Source organism: Gopherus flavomarginatus, chromosome 4 (assembly GCF_025201925.1).
Source record: "Gopherus flavomarginatus isolate rGopFla2 chromosome 4, rGopFla2.mat.asm, whole genome shotgun sequence".
In the NCBI taxonomy this organism is placed as follows: domain Eukaryota; kingdom Metazoa; phylum Chordata; order Testudines; family Testudinidae; genus Gopherus; species Gopherus flavomarginatus.
Window position 1 is genome coordinate 115982118 of NC_066620.1, and position 21664 is coordinate 116003781.

The 21664-nt window shown below is 40.5% G+C and overlaps 1 protein-coding gene across 4 annotated transcripts in view; it reads right to left on the minus strand.

Moving 5' to 3' along the window:
* Window positions 1-695: 695 nt before the first annotated feature.
* The window catches only part of LOC127049124 (ectonucleotide pyrophosphatase/phosphodiesterase family member 3-like), a 93078-nt gene continuing 72109 nt past the window's right edge, over window positions 696-21664 (minus strand). For 2 of the 4 annotated variants that reach the window (XM_050949539.1, XM_050949538.1), the window contains 9 exons: window positions 21177-21264; window positions 20012-20184; window positions 19870-19927; window positions 17057-17211; window positions 9168-9306; window positions 8018-8095; window positions 4677-4809; window positions 2320-2476; window positions 696-1026 (listed from right to left, as the gene is read on the minus strand). In XM_050949539.1, coding sequence (XP_050805496.1) covers window positions 853-1026; window positions 2320-2476; window positions 4677-4809; window positions 8018-8095; window positions 9168-9306; window positions 17057-17211; window positions 19870-19927; window positions 20012-20184; window positions 21177-21264 — 1155 coding nt within the window. In that variant the 3' untranslated portion in view covers window positions 696-852. Of the gene's footprint in view, window positions 1027-2319; window positions 2477-4662; window positions 4810-8017; window positions 8096-9167; window positions 9307-17056; window positions 17212-19869; window positions 19928-20011; window positions 20185-21176; window positions 21265-21664 lie in introns of those variants that run through there. The other 2 variants (XM_050949540.1, XM_050949541.1) reach the window with 2 other exon arrangements.

Below are 21664 nucleotides of genomic sequence, written 5' to 3' on the forward strand. Positions count from 1 at the left end.
GAGACAGGGGCTAAACAGAAAAATAGTGGGATGTATGTGGATTTAAGTTTCTTAATATCCATAATTGGCCTGTTTTCAGACAGCTCCTTAAATGGCTTCTTCTAAGTAACTAATTTAACTACCTTCAGTTTCATAGGACCTAGTTAAAAGAGTTTATAGTTAGGCAAAGTAAGTAGTTTAGATTATTATTAATAAATACTAGACAAGCTTCACTTCCCTTAAATTCTTTTGCCAATACATGACCAGTTTTAAGTATCTAGTAAGATACTAAAATGAATTCATAATAATTTGACGAAATGGTAAGTTAAGACCAAAGAGATAAGTGCCCCCCGGAGATGATTCACGCTCTGGAGTGTAATCTCCATTAAAAGCTCTCCCCAGAGAGACATACAGAAGAAGAAATTGTAATGGAGGTAAACAGTTGATCATTTGTGTTGTTTAATGTTTTCTTTTCCTTTCTTTAATAAAAAACCATAGCCCTGGTTAATAACTATGATTGTTTTGCTTGGTCTTGATCACGGTGTCCTGTAAGGTATGTAAAAGAACCACATCCCTGAGTTGGCAATAAAAAAAACCACTAGTAGGAGCTGGCCTACCAGCTCTTGTTTCTGTAGACTAAATATTTTTTGTAATTTTTAAAATAAAATTACCTGGCAGTCAATTTAAAACTACCCCTTCAATCCCATACTGAATAAATGGCAAAATACTGAAAATTTGAGAAAAAGCAAATAAAATTATGTTTCTTATATTACAAGTTTGTTTTCTTGATCAATTGAAAAGCAGTAGTAGGTTTTTCTTTGCAGGAAACATTGATTTACTTTGGATTTATTTGTCCAAGTTACTGACACATGCTTAGTTAATGATAGTCTCAAATGTCGGCAAAAACGTCTTTAGCTGTAAAATTTCAGAGAGAGGCTGATCTCTGTCCTGGTAAAAGTCAAGCCCAGTTACAAGTTCCACATCTCGAACACGTGCTGCATGAGCCTGAACTCTTTCTTCAACCCACTGGGACTCTGGTTGCCCATCCTGCCAAAGCAAAATGAGCACAGTTCAAACCACTGGTTATTCCTTCACATGTTACCAAACAACAGAATAGCCTTGTATGGCATAAGGGCCTTCACTTGAAAAAGCTCTTTCCACTCTCTTCCTGGGCATCTCTGTAGTCTAGCATTTGGGTGCCTGGTTTGAATTGGATCAAGTGGATGTTTTCTCTCTTTCTTGATATCAATTTACTCTACTGAACAGATATTGCTGTTTCCAATTAGTTACACTCCACTTAATTGATTATTTTGGCTGAATAGGGAAACGAATGTATACTATAACTCCAGTACTAGAGCCATCTTTTGGGAGAGAATTGTATGCAAACAGAAGTGACAGAGAAGTAAATGCTGCTGATAAATGGTTTCTTGACGTTTCAATGGCCCTTTAACTACAAAATATAGTGGAATTGCATTTCCACTTGCACTTACAAATCAGTATAGTCTTATCTACTGTCTACATTAAGTACTGCCCCTCCCCAAATAAAAGAAAACTAAAATATAAAGAGCAATGGTCCAAAACACTATGATGTTTGTACTACTACTCTAGAGTTTTTTTCATAAAAGGATGGTAACTTATTTTTCCATTATCATCTCCTATTTACTATGTACTGTAAGTGTATCACTAAACATCAAGGCTACTGGTTATTAATTTCAATCTCAAAAGAAGCATTGATGTAAAAGTACACTATCTGATGTCAGCCCAAGACAAATAAGGAATAATATTTTCCATAGCTATGCAGAAGGGAGTAACCCTGCTAATGCTGTTACACCATTAAAATGGTCTAAAAACAAGTTTTATTCTTCAAAAAGCTGCAGTGATCCCACCCTGCACACAGAGAGAGAGCTGATCTATGTCATGTCTAATCTGCAGCTCTTCCCAGCCCTGCTACATACTCCCCACTGCCAACTGCTGAATGATAACTGCTCTGAGTTCATCAAGCCCACAAGATCCTTCCTTTCTTCCTGCATGGCTGACTAGCTACTTCTCTACTTAGCTGTCTCACTCTCTTCAGTCTGCCTCACCTGATCCACACCCTGCTGCCCCAGCTTCTCACCCGCCCAGTAATCTTTACAGCTGCTACCACTCACCCGACAACACGAACAAGCCCCTCACAAGCTGCCACTAGTTCCAGCCTTCACTCATGACTGTTTTTTGTTTAAATCAAGAATGACTGAGTTAAATACACCAGAATCTAAAGACTTCCCCCAGAAACAATTCTGTAGGAATCACAGGTCATGCACACACCAGGTGCAGAGACATGCACAAAACCATACTTACAGCACAGCTTTCACTGTTGTCAGGTCGATGAGGAATGATAAAAGATGAAACGTCCAAAGAGCCCACACAGTTCAGTGGTGTATTAGACTGGTTCTTACAGCTGGTCAGCACCACAAAGTAGTGGGTTGGGACAGGGATTTGTGTGTTGTTTATATGTCTATAAAAGAACGTTAATTAAGGGGTAAGTTTGATCATCAAGGGCATAAAACAGGAGTGGGCAAACTTTTTGGCCCAAGGGCCACATCTGGGTATGGAAATCATATGGTGGGCCAGGAATGCTAATGAAATTGGGGATTGGGGTGTGGGAGGAGGTGAGGCCTCCATGTGGGGGTGCTGGCTTTGGAGTGAGACCAGAAATGAGGAGTTCAGGGTGTGGGAGGGGGCTCTGGGCTGGGGTAGGGGGTTACGGTGCATGGGGGTGAAGGCTCGGCTGGGGAGGGCTCTGGAGTGGGGTTGGGGATGAGGGGTTGGGGTGCGGGAGGGGTTTGGGGTGCAAGGTCCTGGCGGCGCTTACCTCAAGCAGCTCCCGGAAGCAGAAGCAGCAACATGTCCCTCCTCAAGCTCCTATGCAGCAGCGTGGCCAGGAGGCTCTGCACACTGCCCCATCCGCAGATGTCGCCCCTGCAGCTCCCAGTGGCTGCAGTTCCTCGCCAATAGGAGCTGCAGGGGTGGCGCTTGGGTCTGGGGCAGCATTCAGCATTCAGAGCCCCCTGGCTGCCCCTACACATAGGAGCCAGAGGGGAGCCACGTGGAGCCATGTATGGAGCGGGGTAAGCCCCCAACCCCATTCCCTGTATGGAGCACCAGAGCGGGGCAAGCCCTGGGCCTCGCTCCCTGGCAGGTGCTCGAGGGCTGGATTAAAATGTCTGAAGGGCTGGATTCAGCTCCTGAGCTGTAGTTTGTCCACCCCAGCATAAAAGATAATATACTGTACAAGCACTGAAGTCAGTGGGACTGTATTTGTATATATACACATCAGTGCAGAATTTCACCTTTTTAAAAATAAATTGAAAACAGCCTTTTATATAAATATATCTCTAGTGTGACTGAATATCTGTATAAAGCACTACTCTAGCAAGGCAAATAGCTCTAAAAGCATTTTAAGTTTGTGATTGTCCCACTGACATCAAATGGACTACTCACATGCTTAAAGTTAAGCATGTGCTTAAGTGCTTCACTGGCTCAATATCAAAATGCACTGCACCTTGCAGGATCGAGCCCCATATTTGCTTTTCATTCTGTTAACAATTGAAAATAAAATTAAGTTTAATTTGCAAAAATTAAAGTGAAACTTAGTGTGGCAGGGAGAGTTGACAGTGCCTAACCTGAAGTGCCATGAAGAAAATGACACCTGGTAACCTGCTGTAGAAAGCTAAATCAATTTAGGATTCACAAATTAAAGTTTCCCCAAACCAGGATGAAAATCATCCCTACGTAGGGCCTAACCCTTTGAAGTGCTGAGTGACTCCTGGATGTGCTGTACACCCTCACTTCCCATTGACAGGCACTTTATACATAGTATGACTAAACGTGCAGAATTAAACATGTTTGTGAAAAATTGTAGACAGTGTTATGTGGTTGTCTGGGCATTACAGCATATTAGTTAGAAGGAATCCCCAGCCTGTCATCTAGTCCACCCTCCTGCATCACAGCAGAACTGATTTCACTATTCCCAAAACATCCTTGATAGATGTGGTATTAAGTTTAGCCTTGAATACAGCATCTTCAATTACATCAGTTCCACAAGCTATTAGCCAAGAAGGTCAGGGATCCAACCCCATGTTCTGGATGTCCTAAACATCCAACTGCTGGAAGCTAGGGCTAGATGATAGGGATGAATCGCTCAGAATTTCCCTATTCTGTTCATTCTCTCTGAAGCATCTCACATTGGGCATTGTCAGAGATACTGAGCTTGATGGGTGGTTGGTTTGACTCAGTATGGCCATTTTTAAGTTCCAGTGTTGCAGAGGCCTCAGATCAGGGTTGCCATATTACATCATATGCATCTGCAACAGCATGTGGTTAGTACACTGTTTATCTGATATGAATGCGTAGTGTTTGTCTGTAGGTATGTAATTGTTATGACTATTTTCTCTGTATTGCAAATTTTAAGTTCTCAAGGATTCTGTCATTTTGTGAGTAAGCATTATATGGAGAGGATACACTCTGTGCTCCTCTCATGGATACTTTATTTTTGATCTTTCTTGTTTCTCTTAACCTATAACAGAAGTCGTTCAGACTGAAAGAATATGGCTTGAATTGAATGAAATATGGTTGGAATATGGAAAACATAACAGCAAATATATGTGAAATAAGCCAGAGTTTGATCCTTCTCTCAGTTACCTTTTTGTACTTACTGTGTAATTTCATGAAGAGCATCAAAATGGCCATCATAATTGTAATCAAACACTGGTCCACTGATCACATTCAGTCCATTCCTCTCTGCAGCATACTTTAGAAGCAGCACATCATGGAAATAGTTCCATATCTCTGTCATTAAAATGATAGTTGAACATAATTAATACCAGTTCCAAAATGCTCTACCTCTAATACATTAATGAGCTTGTGAATTTTTTTCAATTTTGCCATAGGCAAAGAATGAAAATATAGCACATTTTTCCAGGCTAAACTGCCACAACTTCTTCTATATTTTATAATTTTTAAAATATTTCACTTTTTAAGCAAATTTAGAGGGAAACTGTTGTACTGACACAACCAATGTACTCTGTTGACCTATGAAAGAGGTGTAGTAAAGGCTATGCCATTGCAAGTTTCTCCACACAGTCCAGCGATATGGCTCAACCTGAATTTGTAAAGAACAACTCTTGAACAGAGAGGACAGTTCATTTTCAATGTCTATCAGTTCTTGGCATCTCTGCTGAGACTACTGACAAAGGTGCCAACTGGTGCCAGCTGAGATGGTGATTTTGGGGATATGGATATTTGTTCACAGGAACTAGTCTGAGTCAACTGAACACATTTCAAATACCAGTGGGCCATTTAACTTATTTTACTTATGTAACACTGGTCTACAATTTTTGAGAAGTCGTCTGCTTCAGAGACAAAATGTGCCATTTATTAGGTATTTTGATGTGCTGAATTCAAATATGACAATTAAAACAACTGATTGGCTACTGTTTCTAAGATATTTAAGTTTTTACATTTTATGTCTATGTATATTGTATAGATAGTAGAATTTTAATCATAAATTGTAAACCTAGGTCTTTTCATGTGTTTATGGTTGCTTTACATGATAATATTTCACCTGTCCTGTTTATGTAACACTTTAAAAATCAGCAAAAGGGTTATATAAATAAAATTGATTATGAAACAAAAGGCAAAAAACTATTATGTACATAGTTTAGTCCTTTTCAGTGTCTACTCAGCGCTTCTTGGCTTGTCTCTTGTATTCATTAAATGGAGCATCTCTTGTCACTGTCCAGCAATAGTCTGCAAGCATTGATGGGCTCCATTTGCCCTGATAGCCTGCCGGGAGATTCCACTGCTACAGTCTGGAGCCCAACAGCTCTGCCTTACTCTTGGGTAGTTCCAAATCCCTGACAAGGTCATTCAGTTCACCTTGTGTTATGAGATGTGGTTCAGAGGAGGAGGATGGGAGAAAATGTGGGTCCTGTGACATTGATGGTTCAGGACCAGAAGTTTCCTCCTCTTCCTCTTCCTCGTCTGACTCAAGTGAGAATGATTCTGGTGCATCAGGAACCGGCAGTCCTCCTCCGTGGGGTACTGGGCGTATAGCTGATGGAATGTTTGGATAATGCACAGTCCACTTTTTCTTCTTTGACACACCTTTCCCAACTGGAGGCACCATGCAGAAGGAACAATTGCTGGCATGATCTGTTGGCTCTCTCCAAATCATTGGCATTGCAGAAGGCATAGATTTCTTTTTCCTGTTCAACCACTGGTGAAGATTTGTCGCACAAGTGTTGCAGCATATGTGTGGGGCCCACCTCTTGTCCTGATCTCCAATTTTGCAGCCAAAAGAAAGGTGATAGGCTTTCTTAACCATAGTGGTTAGACTGCACTTCTGTGATGCAAATGTCACTTCACCACAAACATAGCAGAAGTTATCTGCACTGTTCACACAAGTACGAAGCATCTCTGCTCACTTTGGCTAAACAGAAATGTGTCCCTTTGCAAAATCAAACACTGACAAATAAGAGAGCACGACACTGTATGATTTCTAGAGCTGATATAGGGCAATTTGTTCAGCAGAGTGATGTAAGCTTCGTTATGATTGCATCATCCATGACTTCTAGGAATAACATGATGCAATTCATATCATGTATGACGCAATACCAGCTTCAGATTGCAGCATTCATTGTTTTGCCTAAAAAGCAAGTACTGTCCAAACCCAGTCATAGATTTATTCATAGATCCAGTCAAAGATGTATTTTAGTCATTTCTAGTTTAAATTGAGATCCCTTCCCTTTATAACTCACTTATCCTCCGCCATTCCCAAGTCAAGGGTCGTATATACTGACCCAATAGCATATCTTGAAAACTAGAGCCAATCAACAATTTTAAGCATCATTTTCGTTCTCAGTGACCCAGAATTAGTAAAGTTGGACTACATTTATTTCAGAAGCATTTTGGCTGTAGAGCAGTGTAATTAAAATTTATCTGTACAATGTAAACTAGTGATTATAGGTGCACAGTTATAGACAGTGTGGCTAAAAATACACTTTTTTCTGTTTACCTCTTACTGATATACCTGTAATCTATAGTCTGCAGTAACTGTCCAGTGAGTTTTATATTTCTTGTGACAGGGTGTTCTGTCGCTAGTTATTTATTTTCCCTTCAGGATTCAGATCACTTTGCTGTTCTGGGTTTCTTTGTTTTATGTGGTATGAGCGAATGGGATATGAATGAACTGTGAAAAACAGTCCAGTCATTTTTATTTTCTTTCTTTTTTCTATTACTTGCTGTAGCATTTTCTATATTTCTCCTTTGTCTTAGAAAACCAGCACTGGACTGTTAGACAAAACATGCATCTGTAGACAAGTCATAGCTCATGGTTACTGAAAACTGGAAGCAAGGATAGATGGATGGGCATAACAGGGTTCATTATAGTTGTACACAAGTACATCTGCCTGATATGCAGTTTTCCAAATAAAGATCCAGATTTTCTGATTCGCTGAGATACTGTGTGGTGAAGCAGGGGCAGTGTCAAAGAGCTGGTTACTAATTCCAGCCTGTCTACTTCTCCTGCATGGGGTTAAGAGAAGATAAAAGAGGAGCCAGCTATTCCATCTGTACACCTACTAGAGATTTCCCCGCACCAGGAGAATCCCCAGCAATGGCTTTGCAGGCAGTCTCTACTTCCTCAGCACCACCTGAGTGGTTCAAAGAGAGGGAGGGGCAAAGAATCTCCCCAAAGTCTAGTAGTAAGGAATTCTAACATTAATATATTCCAATTAGCAAGAGGCAGTTTTAAGTAGGATTGTCCAGAGAAAAGAGTAAAGGAAATGAATACAGTGGATGGGTTTTAAAATCTTCTGTGGCGATTTAAAAAAACAACAACAGTTTTTAGTGCAATTGTACTAGATCTGGATATACTGAATATGATCAGCTAAGAAAAGAATTTTTAAAATCTTTTAATTTTTTCTTAATTTTCTTTAGTTAATTATCATTTAATAAACTGCAGGAAAACGTCCAGTAGAACCTTTTGAGAACGTACTTTTGAATTCTTCATACATGGGGACAATATTGCTGGTAAGTAAGGCATCATATTGTTCTGGACCAGTTGCATTGAAATCTATGAAAAAGAATGAAACATGCATTAATGACTGATCTGATACAGGAAGATGTTTCTCTTCCTTTCTCTTTCATCTGATATAGGAAGATGTTTCTCAATGTGCAATTTATGTATCCCTGCAGACAGAAGGCAAATTATTGCAGGTAATTAAAATCTCACATTAATATGTGAACTATATAAATATACATACATAAATAATACATAATTATATATACAAACACACAGGATTGTTTGAACAGGATTAGGGGCTTGTTCTCTAATACTGGAAAATATTACCCTGGGATAGACAACAAAAATATCCCTTACACCCCAATAAAAGGTCTCCCTCCTGCAAATGTTGGAGAAAAATGTAATCTCTGAGGAATGGCATGGAGGAACCATTAGTACAAAGTATGCCACATCTATTCCCCAGGATTTAGTTTACTGCCTATTCAGATTTTAGCAACCTATATATTTAAAAAAATACATGCATTGACTTGATCTATTTATACTTCAATTAACTATTCTAGAACATACATTTTTTCCACTGAGAAGCAGGTCCCCCAGGAAAAGACTGTTCAGATGTACCAAACTGTGTGGTACCTTTGTGATGGGTAAAAAAGGACTATGGGCTGACAACAACTGTTTGACTGTTGCGAAGCTAACTCTTCCAATACATCAAAACTAACATTAAAAAAAACAAAATTTACATGGAGTGACACCACATGGGCCAGATTCTTGACTCCACTCTGGTCTTTGTCACTCTGGTCAGTTTTCATCACAGCCAGCATGTCTTCCATTTTGAAAGTAAACCTAAATCTTCTGAACTGAAAATATTTGGGTAGGATTAGAGTGGCTCTGTGGGTGGCTGCTGCAAAATGTATTGACTTTATAATAGTAATTCTGCTGCTTTTGGTCAATGCACAGCCACTGGAAACCTCTATTTTTTAAAAATTAATTAATTTATTTATTTTTTGCACAGCACACGTTACCAAGTAGGTTGCTTTGGTGTTGTAGATATGCTTTAAACACAAACCCACATCCAGCTGATTAAGACTTTCTAAACACTAGCTATAAAAAGAATCCTACTGACTGGGAGGATACAGGAACCCGTGGGTGATGTTCAGGTCTAGCTGGTAGTCAGAGCAGTTTTGGCTTTGAGTAGCAGGGATTCTAACATCAGCCCGCAGACAGTCTGGAACAGTGGAAGGAAGCGAAGATGCGTCTGCCTGCTAAAAGGAAAAAATGGGGAAATAGTGTTACACCCACAGTTGTGGTTAACCTTATGCACTGTATGGTTTGTGACTTCCTAGAATGGTTTTCATTTAATCTTTTCCTATTTTCATAATGAATCAGCTCAATGCAAGTAATGGAAAATTATGTTTTCTATAGAGTGTTTTTCCTTGGTCCTTCTGTTTTTCGGTAATCCAATTAGGGAAAGCATTTAGCATGGTGTAAAATTGTAGTAGCAAGTCTAAGGAAGTATCTTAGCCCAAAAAGGTGACATTTTTGGCCCATTCAGCTCTCTAAAAATAATTTCACTTCCTACTGCAGGGCAATTAACATGTGAGAATCACATACTGGCTGATGTTATTTTAGCTGTATCCAGATGGGATAAGCATTGACACCAAGAACCTTTATGGGTTAGATTCTCAGCAGCAATAAATCAGTAAACTCCTTCCACTTCAATGAAGCAATGTTAACTCACATCAGCTGAAGAACTGACCCACAACATTTCAACTCTAATTTCGGTATTTACAACTGGCAAGATTGCACCCACAGCAAGACCAGAATTGTACTTTATCTGCACAACTGTATTTTATTTTTCAGCAGCAGCTCTTACTTCCATTTCATTTCTTCTCAGTTTTGATAAGAAAAATATTTTATTTGATATGAGGATATAATTAATTATATCCATCTTTCATAGCTAATGAGATTTCGCCTGTTTTATTTTTAACACTATATGTTAAGGTTTTTTGATATGGTTTTTATTTTTATTTTAATAATCTAGGAAGCAGCCTAAGCTTTATAAACCTTTATTAGCTATGAAGATGACAAATGCAGTGCAACATCACTTTTGATTTGTTAAAGGTGAACTGCAGTCGGGGAAATCGTGCTTGTGCCTCTTCTTTGCACTTTGTTTAGAAGTGTGAAAATCTCTGTATGTGTCCATCCTATGTTCTAGGTGTGCATTCAGGGGCGGCTCTAGGCATTTTGCCACCCCAAGCATGGCAGGTAGGCTGCATTTGGCGGGTTGCCTGTGGAGGGTCTGCCGAAGCTGCAGGACCAGCGAACCCTCCGCAGGCAAGCCGCCAAGGGCAGCCTGCCTGCTGCCCTCGCGGCGCCGGCAGAGCGCCTCCCGCGGCTTGCCGCCCCAAGCACGCACTTGGCGTGCTGGGGCCTGGAGCCGCCCTGTGTGCATTACATTGAAGCAATATAATGTAAAAGGATAAAAAAATATCCATCAGCAAATATAAGCCACAATCCTGCACTGAGATCCATTAATTTGAACACCTAGCCCCAGAGGGTGTCCTGCTGAAGTCAACAGGGATCCACATGGGTGCAAACCTGCATGTTAATAGATCCAATTGCCAGATAAGTGACACAATGAGGATTCTAATCTAAATCACTATAGCCCTCCACCTGCACCTTCTCAAAAAACCTGGGGGGTAATATGGAGTTTGCAGCACATACAGAAAGTTAACAAATCCAGGCTCTGGCAGACTCAAGGGGAAACTGTGATCCAAAGTCAAGAAAATCTACAGAGAACATCTTTCCTCCCCACCCACCTCAGCAGTGCTCTCCTGCATGTTGCAAGGAACTCCAGCTGAAGCACGTTCGTTAACTGGGACAGTACATCATAAGGAGAGAAATGATCTCTCAGGAAATCAGGCCCAAAACTATTTAAGGCTTGGTAGATTAACATCAATACCTTCCAATTTCATCTGGAAACTTATTAGAGAAGTGCAGTGCCTGGTGTAAAGGTGGAATTGTTTCCAGTGTGAAACTCCACTTAACAAGCATGTGGAAACATTTTATAAGAACATCAGAATGGCAATATTGGGTCAGACCAATGGTCCATCTAGCCCAGTATCCTGTCTTCTGAAGGTGGCCAATGCCAGGTTATTCAGAGGGAATGAATAGAACAGGTAATTATTAAGTGATCTATCCTCTGTCTGACATTCTCAGCTTCTGGCAAACAGAGGCTAGGGACACCATCCCTGCCCATCCTGGCTAATAGCCATTGATAGGCCTATCATCCATGAACTTACCTAATTCTTTTTTGAACCCTGTTATACTCTTGGTCTTCACAACATCCTCTGGCAAAGAGTTCCACAGGTTGACTGTGAAAAAATACTTCCTTTTGTTTGTTTTAAATCTGCTGCCTGTTAATTTCATTTGGTGACCCCCTAGTTCTTGTGTTATGAGGAGTAAATAACACTTCCTTATTCACTTTCTCCACACCAGCCATGATTTTATAGACCTCTGTCTTATTCCCCCTTAGTCATCTCTTTCCCAGGCTGAAAAGTCCAAGTCTTATTAATCTTATTAAGCCGCTCTATATACCTAATCATTTTGTTGCCCTTTTCTGTACCTTTTCCAGTCCCAATAATTTTTTTTGAGATGAGGCAACCAGTTCCTGCACACAATATTCAAGATGTGGGTGTACCATGAATTTAAATAGAGGCAATATGATATTTTCTGTGTTATTATCTATCACTTTCCAAATGATTCCCAGCATTCTTTAGCCTTTTTGACTGCCACTGCACATTGAATGGATGTTTTCAGAGAACTATCCACAATGACTCCTAGATCTCTTTCTTAAGTGGTAACGGCTAATTTAGGCCCATCATTTTATATGCATGGTTGGGATTAAGTTTTCCAGTGTGCATTACTTTGCATTTATCAATATTGATCAATATAAATATTATCAATGTCAATTGATTAATATCAACATTATTAATAGCTTCAGTTTCTGAATGATCTCTAAGCATAGCTCTGTGTGAAGCTTTTTACAGGAATCTAATCACAAGTTGACAAAACACATGAATAAATGTGGAATGGACCATCTTGGAGAGAAAATGTCATTTTTTTCACCAAGCACAGACGAGAGTGTGCTCATAACTATGGCTGCTCCTTGAGCATCCAGGAACAGCCCAAGATCTAATACAACACCTAAGTCATGCATCTGGGCTACAAATGGCATTCAAACTCTCCCAATCAGATGAACCAATATAAATCCCACCAACTGTTCTGGCAGCTTGTCCTAAGCCACCAACATTATTTCACTCCTCTTCAGATACACAGTAATTCTCATCCAAGTCTCAAATTTATATAGATAGTGGATTATTTATTCTACTGCTCCAGCCAAATCAAAAGAATAGAGATGTAGAGCAAGCTGTCATCTGCATATTGAATATATCACAGACCATATATCTTCACTAACTCTCCCAGTCACCTCATCTACATGTTGAGTGGGAAGGGTGATAATATAGATTCCCATTGTACCTTGCAGGAGAGAACTCTCAAGTTGGAGAAATAAGTACCCACAAATAACCTCTGTGTTCTCTCAGAAAGATAAGAGAGGAACCACTCAGCTCTGTAACAGTCTTGCTAGGCTCCGCAACCAAATCAACAAAACTTCACGATCAGCAGTATCAAAAGCTGTTGACAAGTCTGTAATAATCAGTGATACTTTCACCCTTTGCTAGGAGAGTCCCAGCTAATCCAATCAATGCAGTCTCTGTCCCATACACAAATGACTATGGTCAAAGAAATTGGAAGACTTCAGAAACCATCACAGTTGCTCAGCTACAACCTACTCAATGGCTTCCCCATCCCAAAAAAATGGGAGATTTGCTATTGGTCAATAGTTAGGCAGAATGTACGTATCAAGAAGTGGTCCCTTAAGCAATGCTGTCATGATAGCCTCTTTAAGAAATCTCTTTCTTCATAAACTACACGGACAGACAATCTGTTACAACAGGTTAGACTCAGAAGAAGACTTGCATCACTAGATCTACAGCTGTATCCTCTCTCATTTCCTCTATCTCAGGTGACATGGTGAACCATGGTGACCTGTGAAGAAAAAACCAGTTACAATGACTTTAGAAAACTACTCCCTAGGTAAAATTACACAACCCATTCTCCAGTTTATGTTACAAGAATAAGATTTTTTTAAACAACCCAGTAATTAATGTTTCCAGATGCATAATCTATTTTCATTACATGACAAACTAAATATAGTATTCCGCAGCTGTTGCGGTCTGTCATGTCAATTTTCAGCCACTTCCAGGAGAGTTTTTTTGGGGTAATACCAGCAGAAAAAATACTTAAACCACAAAAAACAAAGATCCCATAAACCCAAAGTACCAAGGCCTTTTTTTCATAAATCATAAAATACCAAACAAGTCTCAAATCTGTTTGCATCCCAGTGCAGTAAAGATTAGATTCTTTAAGGATAAGATTCAAAAGTTAATCTAATTTACAATATTTTTATACTAAACAAAAAATCCTTGCACGTTACTTTCTTTAGCTACAAACATAGTCTAGAGTCATACCCAGAGGAACTACAGCAAACTCAGAAAGGCAAATAAAATTATAGTGTTCCAGTGTGCAAATTCAACTCACAACCAACAAAATATTACAAAGGGTGTGGTAGCTTTGAATTCTACCCCACAACAGAATTAGCATTCCAGCTGTTACATGCTGATTGGATAGGAGAGGTGGGTGGATTGATGCAACCAATTCCTTCCTCTTGAGGAGATGAGTATGTTACCTCAGAAATGCATTCCAAGGACCAATAGTTTAAATCTTAGATTTTCCTCTGAATCAGAGTCACAGGTAACAGAAAAGCCAGCTGCTGTTACTGATATACTGTCTGTAATTATAATAATATAAATATTTGTGACAGCTTATTAATATTCACTCAAAAAGAATTGTTCATTCATAACATTGCTAATCAAACACAAAAAAAATTACATATAAGAACTTTTTGAGCCAGATTTTTGGCCCTGCACTTGCCCCTTTGCACTGATCCTGATTAACCAGCCACCTGAGGGAATCCCTAGGAGACAGTCAGCAAAGCCTCAGCCTGCTTCATTTTGTTGTCCTGTTTGAGTCTCTCTGTATCTGTCTAGCAGTCAGAAACACACCAACCTAGAGGCGCTGCTAACCACTCAGCATTGTTTCTCCAGCTTATAGGTAACCGCAGGATGTACTGCTCGGTTAGAGGAAAACCATCTCCAGGAGCCTTGGCATCTCCATGATATTGTGCCCAAAGCATACAAGCAGAGACAGTTATTGTAGCCACCTAGCACTCATCTATTGGTAGAAATAACAAGGCTTTTGGCCTGTTTTCTCATCTTAGAAACTCCTATTTCTTTGGAAAAGTTATATTATATTTAGTTAGCAAAACACAACTGCAATTAACCATGTAGGTTTAGAAAATAAGCCAGTATGCAATCTGACCCTTACATTTGTAACTTTTCTCCATGTTATTGTCTTTAACGTAATTAAAGGAGGAAGACAGAATCTGTGCTACTGATTTTTGGTTGTTATAGTCCATTCCAGACACCTCAGTGCCTTTTTAGTCAGTGTTCAACCATGATGCAGCCTGAACTTCTATGAGAAACACCCACAGCTGCATTACCTTAGAATTAAGGCTGGTCAAAAAAAATTCCATCAAAACTGCTTATACCACAGAAAATGGGGTTTTCAATAACACATGTTTAAAATGCTTTCTTTGAAAATGTTTGGGGTTTTTTGGAAAAGAACTTCCTCCAAAATTGGCACTGGTACAAAGAGGAAACACATACTTATATCACGCTATATAAACAAAGCACAGACTTCCCTTTAGCTGGAAAAATCAATTGTAAAATTATTTCCTGTGGGAAAAAAGCATGTTAAATTATAGAGGGAAAAGTGTGTAAACTCACACTAGCTTTGCCAACCTGGTGAACCTCCAAACAATTGGTTCAAGAGATTCATGGAAGCATGAACTCTACAAGGTTCACCCATCTCCAGTTATAATTATATCATTTATCAATCACGCTGCTTAGGAATTGTAAATGCATGGAACATATTTGCAACAGAAACTGCATTAGTACAAACTATTCAGTAGGTTTGTATAGTTATGGAAAGCTTTCTTGGCAGAGAAAGCTAATAATAAGCTTAAGAAAACTTACAAAGACCCATTCCTGGAAATCATTAGTTTGACTTTTTTCTCAGGGATTCTTAGGCAAATTGGAGCCCTTGTGCACGACTGCCACTGAATGGCCAAGAGAGAGCACTTATCTTTTGGTTTTAGTTGTGTTTATTTTCTCATTTATTATTATTTTCTCTCATTGTTCCATATTCCATTCCCCTCCTTTGCCCTGTGGGACTGTGCAGTAGTTTTCACTCAATGGCCAGCAGGCCTAGTGGGCAAGCCATGGCTCAATGGTCCGTTCACCCCCGCCCCAGTCCTGGCATGCGGGGAGGGGAGAAGGTAGGGGAACCCAGGACCTGGCCCAAGTATAGTCTTGGTCACCTCTTTCTGATGAAAGTGACCAGCTTCCCTTGAGCCACTTCCTACATCCCCGTTCTCTCTTCAATTTGGTGCATGGGCGCCCCTCAACATGGAGTTCCCAATCAGTCTCAGCAGTTCAGTCAGTCAGATAAGCATTTCTCAGCCCTCTTCCTAGTGCTCAGTTATTTTCTCTCAGCAGGGAGAAAGAAAGGGGAAAAGAGTCAGTTCCCTACCCTCCCAGTTGGGTCTCGGCCACAGTCCAGACCCCTTCCTGTGGGTCACTTTGCCTCCAAACACTGCAAGCCAACTACTTCTCCTTCATTTTCTTCCCCCCCGCACAATCCCAGACTGACAGAGTCCCCTTTTGAGCAGATTCTTCATTTGGAGTATGCGTCACAGCTGCTGAGGGGCAGGGAAGGGCTCACTTTGCCCAGTACTGCTTCTTCATTCCCTGCAGTTTTGACACCCATGGCTGGCTCATGTCAGCTGGCTCATGTCGGCTCACAAGGCTTGGGCTAAGAGGCTTTTTAACTGCAGTGTAGACATTCAAGCTTGGGCTGCAGCCTGGACTCTAGGACACTGTGAGATGAGAGCGTCCCAGAGTTTGGGTTGTAGCCTCAGCCCAAATGTCTACACTGCAATTAAAGAGCACCTTAGCTCGAGTCAGCTGGCATGGGCTGACATTAATTACAGTACAGACAGACCATTAGTCTCTGTGTTGGGTCTGTAAATGCCCTCACAGACTATAAGGCAAATTCTGCGCCTTTGCTTTCCTATCCTGACTATTTATCTATTTTACAAAACCAGGTTTAGTTGAACCAACTTAACTCTTGTGCTTTGATCTTTGCATCTTTTGTGCTCCTATCAAGTGGCCATTTCCACATTTTAAAATAATTTTTAGGGTATTCAAGGTACAATTAGTTTTGATTATTTTACAGGTTGTTTTTCAAGACATGCTAGCTTTAGACAATTTAGGTGTGTTTAAAAAGCATTACAAATACGTTGCTTAAACCCCCTGCCACCATTTGAAACCAAGCACTAAACTGGAAGTATAATGCTTTGGGGAAGCTAAATAAAATTCCATCTTTCCATTACCAGACTCCAAGTAAACTCAACCTGTTTTGTTCTCATAAGAAAAAATATTACATTGCGAGAAAGAAATTGTCTGGAAGAGTCATATAACGTCCCCTAGTTCATAACCAATTTTAAATATATGGAGATATACCTATCTCATTGACCTGGAAGGGACCCTAAATGGTCATTGAGTCCAGTCCCCTGCCTTCACAAGCAGAACCAAGTACTGATTTTGCCCCAGATCCCTAAGTGGCCCCCTCAGAGATTGAACTCACAGTGCTGGGTTTCGCAGGGTTAAACCACTGAGCTATCCCTCCCCCCTTTTCCTAATGAATGCTCTACATTTTCAGAACAGTGAGTCATTCCATTATGAATGGTAAGTACATTTGATAACATACAGTTTTGTTGACAGTGTATGCACTCCACAGTGGCATCCAGATGCTGTGACTGTATCCACTCACATACTGATGATGGTGAAGAAGGCAGTAGGCGTTTTGCTTCTGTAGAACTCTAGGTCTCCCATAGGGCAAATTATAGGTCTCTGCCTTCTTTACTAGAATGTAAATAATAGTTACTGAATTTTGTACTTGTGAAAAAAAATGTCTTGACAGAAATTCATATGGGATGAGGAAAAATATACACAAAACGCAATGATGTTTTAGTGGACTAAATATGTACAATTTAATTAAGTATAAAAATGTTTATTAAGGATCTGTACTTCTGGATATTTGAAATTGTGGACAGAGGTGAAAGTAAGCTAGTATGGTACGGTACAGTGTACTGGCAAGAGCCAGTACACTGTGCCAGACTGGACCGGCTTCCATAGTGGTGATTTAAAGGGCCCAGTGCTCCAGCCACTGCAGGGAGCCCTGGGCCCTTTAAAGTGCTGCTGGGGCTCTGGCAGCCGGGCTCGGGTGGGGATTTAAAGGGCCCGGTGCTCCGGCCGCTGCAGGGAGCCCTGGGCCCTTTAAATTACCGCCAGAGCTCCAGCTGCTGGGCTCGAGCAGGGATTTAAAGGGCCCGGAGCACCAGCCACTGCCGGGAGCCCAGGGCCCTTTAAATCCCTGCTGGAGCTCCAGCAGTCAGGCTCCCACAGTGATTTAAAGGGCCTGGAGCTCCGTGGTGGCCGGAGCCCTGGGTCCTTTAATTCGCCCCAAGCCCCGAGGCTCCCAGCCGCCTCTGCAGTTGGTAGCTGCAGGGTGATTTGAAGGCCCTGAGGCTCCCAGCCACAGCCAGAGCTCCAGAGCCTTTAAATCTTTAAAGGCACCATCTTTTCTGGTTGAGGCCACGCCCTCGCTCAGGACTCCAGCGTATCAGTAAGTCCTTTAAGTTACTTTCACGCCTGATTGTGGAACAATATTTTTCACTCTATGTTAAAAATGCACAAGTTACTCAAGTATGACAAAAAGAACAGGAGTACTTGTAGCACCTTAGAAACTAACAAATTTATTAGAGCATACGCTTTCGTGGGCTACAGCCCACTTCATCGGATGCATGTAGTGGAAGATACAGTAGGAAGGTATATATATACACAGAAAACATGAAACAATTGCATTTGCTCCAACCTCCAGACAGAGACAACACTTACAAGATCTCTATCAATACTCACCTGCTGAAGTGAAGAAACAGACTGACAGAGCCAGAAGAGCACCCAGAAGTCACCTACTACAGGACAGGCCCAACAAAGAAAGTAACAGAACACCGCTAGTTGTTACTTTCAGTCCCCAACTAAAACCTCTCTAGCGCATCATCAAGGATCTACAGCCTATCCTGAAAGACGATCCCTCACAGATCTTGGAAGACAGGCCAGTCCTTGCTTACAGACAACCCCCAAACCTGAAGAAAATACTCACCAGCAACTACACAACAAAAACACTAACCCAGGAACCTATCCTTGCAACAAAGCCCATTGCCAACTCTGTCCATGTATCTATTCAGGGGATATCATCATAGGACCTAACCACATCAGCCACACCATCAGGGGCTCATTCACCTGCACATCTACCAATGTGTCGACAATGCCCCTCTGCCATGTACATTGGCCAAACTGGATGTCTCTATGTAAAAGAATAAATGGACACAAATCAGACATCAAGAATTATAACATTAAAAAACCAGTCAGAGAACACTTCAATGTCTCTAGCCACTCGATTACAGACCTAAAAGTCGCAATATTACAACAAAAAAACTGCAAAAACAGACTCCAAAGAGAGACTGCTGAATTGGAATTAATTTGCAAATTGGACACCATCAAACTAGGCTTGACTAAAGACTGGGAGTGAATGAGCCATTACACAAAGTAAAACTATTTGCCCATGCTTATTTCCCCCCGCGCCCCTCCCTCCACAGTTCCTTACATCTCCTTGTCAACTGCTGGAAATGGGTCATTTTCGTTACGACTACAAACAGTTCTTTTTCTCTCCTGCTGATAATAGTTCACCTTAACTGATCACTCTCCGTATAGTGTGTATAGTAACACCCATTGTTTCATGTTCTCTCTGTGTGTGTGTATATATCTTCCTACTGTATTTTCCATAACATGCATCTATGAAGTGGGCTGTAGTCCACAAAAGCTTATGCTCAAATAAATTCGTTAGTCTCTAAGGTGCCACAAGTACTCCTGTTCTTTTTGCGGATATAGACTAACACGGCTGCTACTCCGAATCAAGTATGACAGTATCACAAAAATCCAGGGCTTGATTTTCCTCTAACTTATACCAAGTTTACACTGATACAGCTCTGTGGACGTCAGTGTGTCAGTGAAGTAAGAATCAGGCCCTAGCTGACTATGAAGTGTTATATAAACCAAGTGCCAAGAACATCCACCAAAAGAGCCCAGTTACGCCCCCCAGAACTGTGTGAACAGATGAAAGGCAGATGGCTGAAAGGCTGGGAACAGTACTTTTATCTCCTGTTTTCCTAAAGAACTTTGGGCCTGATCCAAAGCCCACAGAAGTCAATGGGTGTCTTTCCATTGACTTTAATGGGATTTGGATCAGGACCCTAAGAAGAATTGTTGCTGTAAAGGATTCTCAGCTAACCTCTTCTCCACAGGCAGGAAAGAGAAAGGGGCAAATTACTAATTATGGGCAAGATTTGGTCATCCTTACTTACCTTCAGTTGCACTTTACTCTGCAAATAGTCTCACAGAAAGCAATAATTTAAAATTAAAAAACACAAGGGCATAGATTTTAGATCACCAGCAACTTACTTTCTTCTATGGTGAGATTTAATCTTTGATTTATTGCTTCCAATATGCCTGGTAATGCCTGTAAAATATAATATTAAAAGATTGTTCAGGAAGAATTCATGTTCTGCTTGATTAAAAACAAAACACTGGACCCATTACTTACTAGTGGGGCACATGTGCATCCTAACTCATCCAGAGGAGTTAATGTGGTAAAGGGGCATGAAGATGGAGGTGATTCTTCTTTTGAATGCGATGGATTATAGAAAGCCGTCTTCAAAAGATGATTTAAACTGCCGTGAGTTCCATTGTTTGGTGCAGGTTTAATATGCAGCAGATCTGATTAAAGAGATTACAAAAATTTGAAATTTTTGCAAAAACATCCTGATGCCCTACAGAAGAAAATACCAAAAGTTTCATTTGCCTGACAGCTACTCCTTTATGAATTTCTTCTAAATATGACAGTAGAATTTCAACTGTCTGAACCACTTGGGCAACCACAAAGGCATACGGATAATTAAGACGCTGAATAATAAAAGGTTGAGTTTATAGGGATTCAGTAAAAACAAAACTGAAATAAATATTTAAAATATAATGCAGCACTGCAACAAACAATTAAGAAACTGGCTAATTAACCAATTGCTTAAAGTCCGGCAGTTGAGTTTGCAATTTGTTAAATATGAAGGGTCTAATAGTTTCCACAGTATAACATATCTGCTACATTTTATGTAAAGTTAAGCATTAAGGTGTTGCAGGCTGGTCATTTCTGGGTAGCTTTTACACTTTCAAGTGGTGTTGTAGGCATGAGATCTGATTATTTTTATTTTAATTATGTTACAGGTGTCATTCTTTGAGACCATTACATTATATTATGAAGAGCACTTCATTTTATGTGATCTTTAAAAAAATTACAGAAAATTACAACTTCAAACTTTGGGATACAGTGGCCTATCTAAAATTCTGACCAAGATCTGCAGCTATCTGCAAGATTTCTGTCCCAAGATGACCACAGGGAGCCCCTATATGAACTCAAGCATATTTGCAGCACCTATATTTGTTTGGAGCACCTTTCCTCTTCATGATTCTTTCTCCAATCCTCCAATCAGGAAAATTTCCCTACTTTGCAGCTAATTTCTTGATAAGTGTGAGCCAATATACATAAACTTGAAATCTAATGTGACTTCCGTGGGTGGGGTGAGACAATTGGTACAGTGTTAGCTTCTGGATGCATTCACTAATGTTTCTGTAATCTTTGTCTTAGCTCATAACGTATTAGCATCTGAAAACCTGTTTGTGCATTACCAGCTGCAGTACTGATTGTCTATACTCACCACACATTAGATTATAAATTTCTATGTTTTCAAAAGGTTCCACTTCAGTTTTTTCTTTAAAACTTGGGCCATGTGCCATGAAGATAGCCTGGATTGTAATAATAAAAGTTGTTATCTAAAAGAATTCAAACTAGAAAACAACATGAGTTAGATTTTAGGAGAACTGAGAGTGTTGGGGCAGATTCTGCACTCTGTCACAACAGTTAAAATCAGTGGGATTATTCTGATGTAAGAGAGCAGAATTTAGTCTTGCAAAAAATCCCTTAGGCACCTAACTACAAAAGTAGGTTACCAGCTGTGGATCACAAGCAGGTAGGTGCCTCCCTGCAGCCAGGGGCAACGGAAGCTTCCTAACAGAGGGGAGGCCACTGGCACCTGAAACATGGCCCCACCCCTCACACCACCCCTTCCCCCCGAGGCCCTGCTCCCACACCACCTCTTGCCCTCCAAGACCCTCCCCCTTCCCCCCACTTGTCCTTACAGATGGT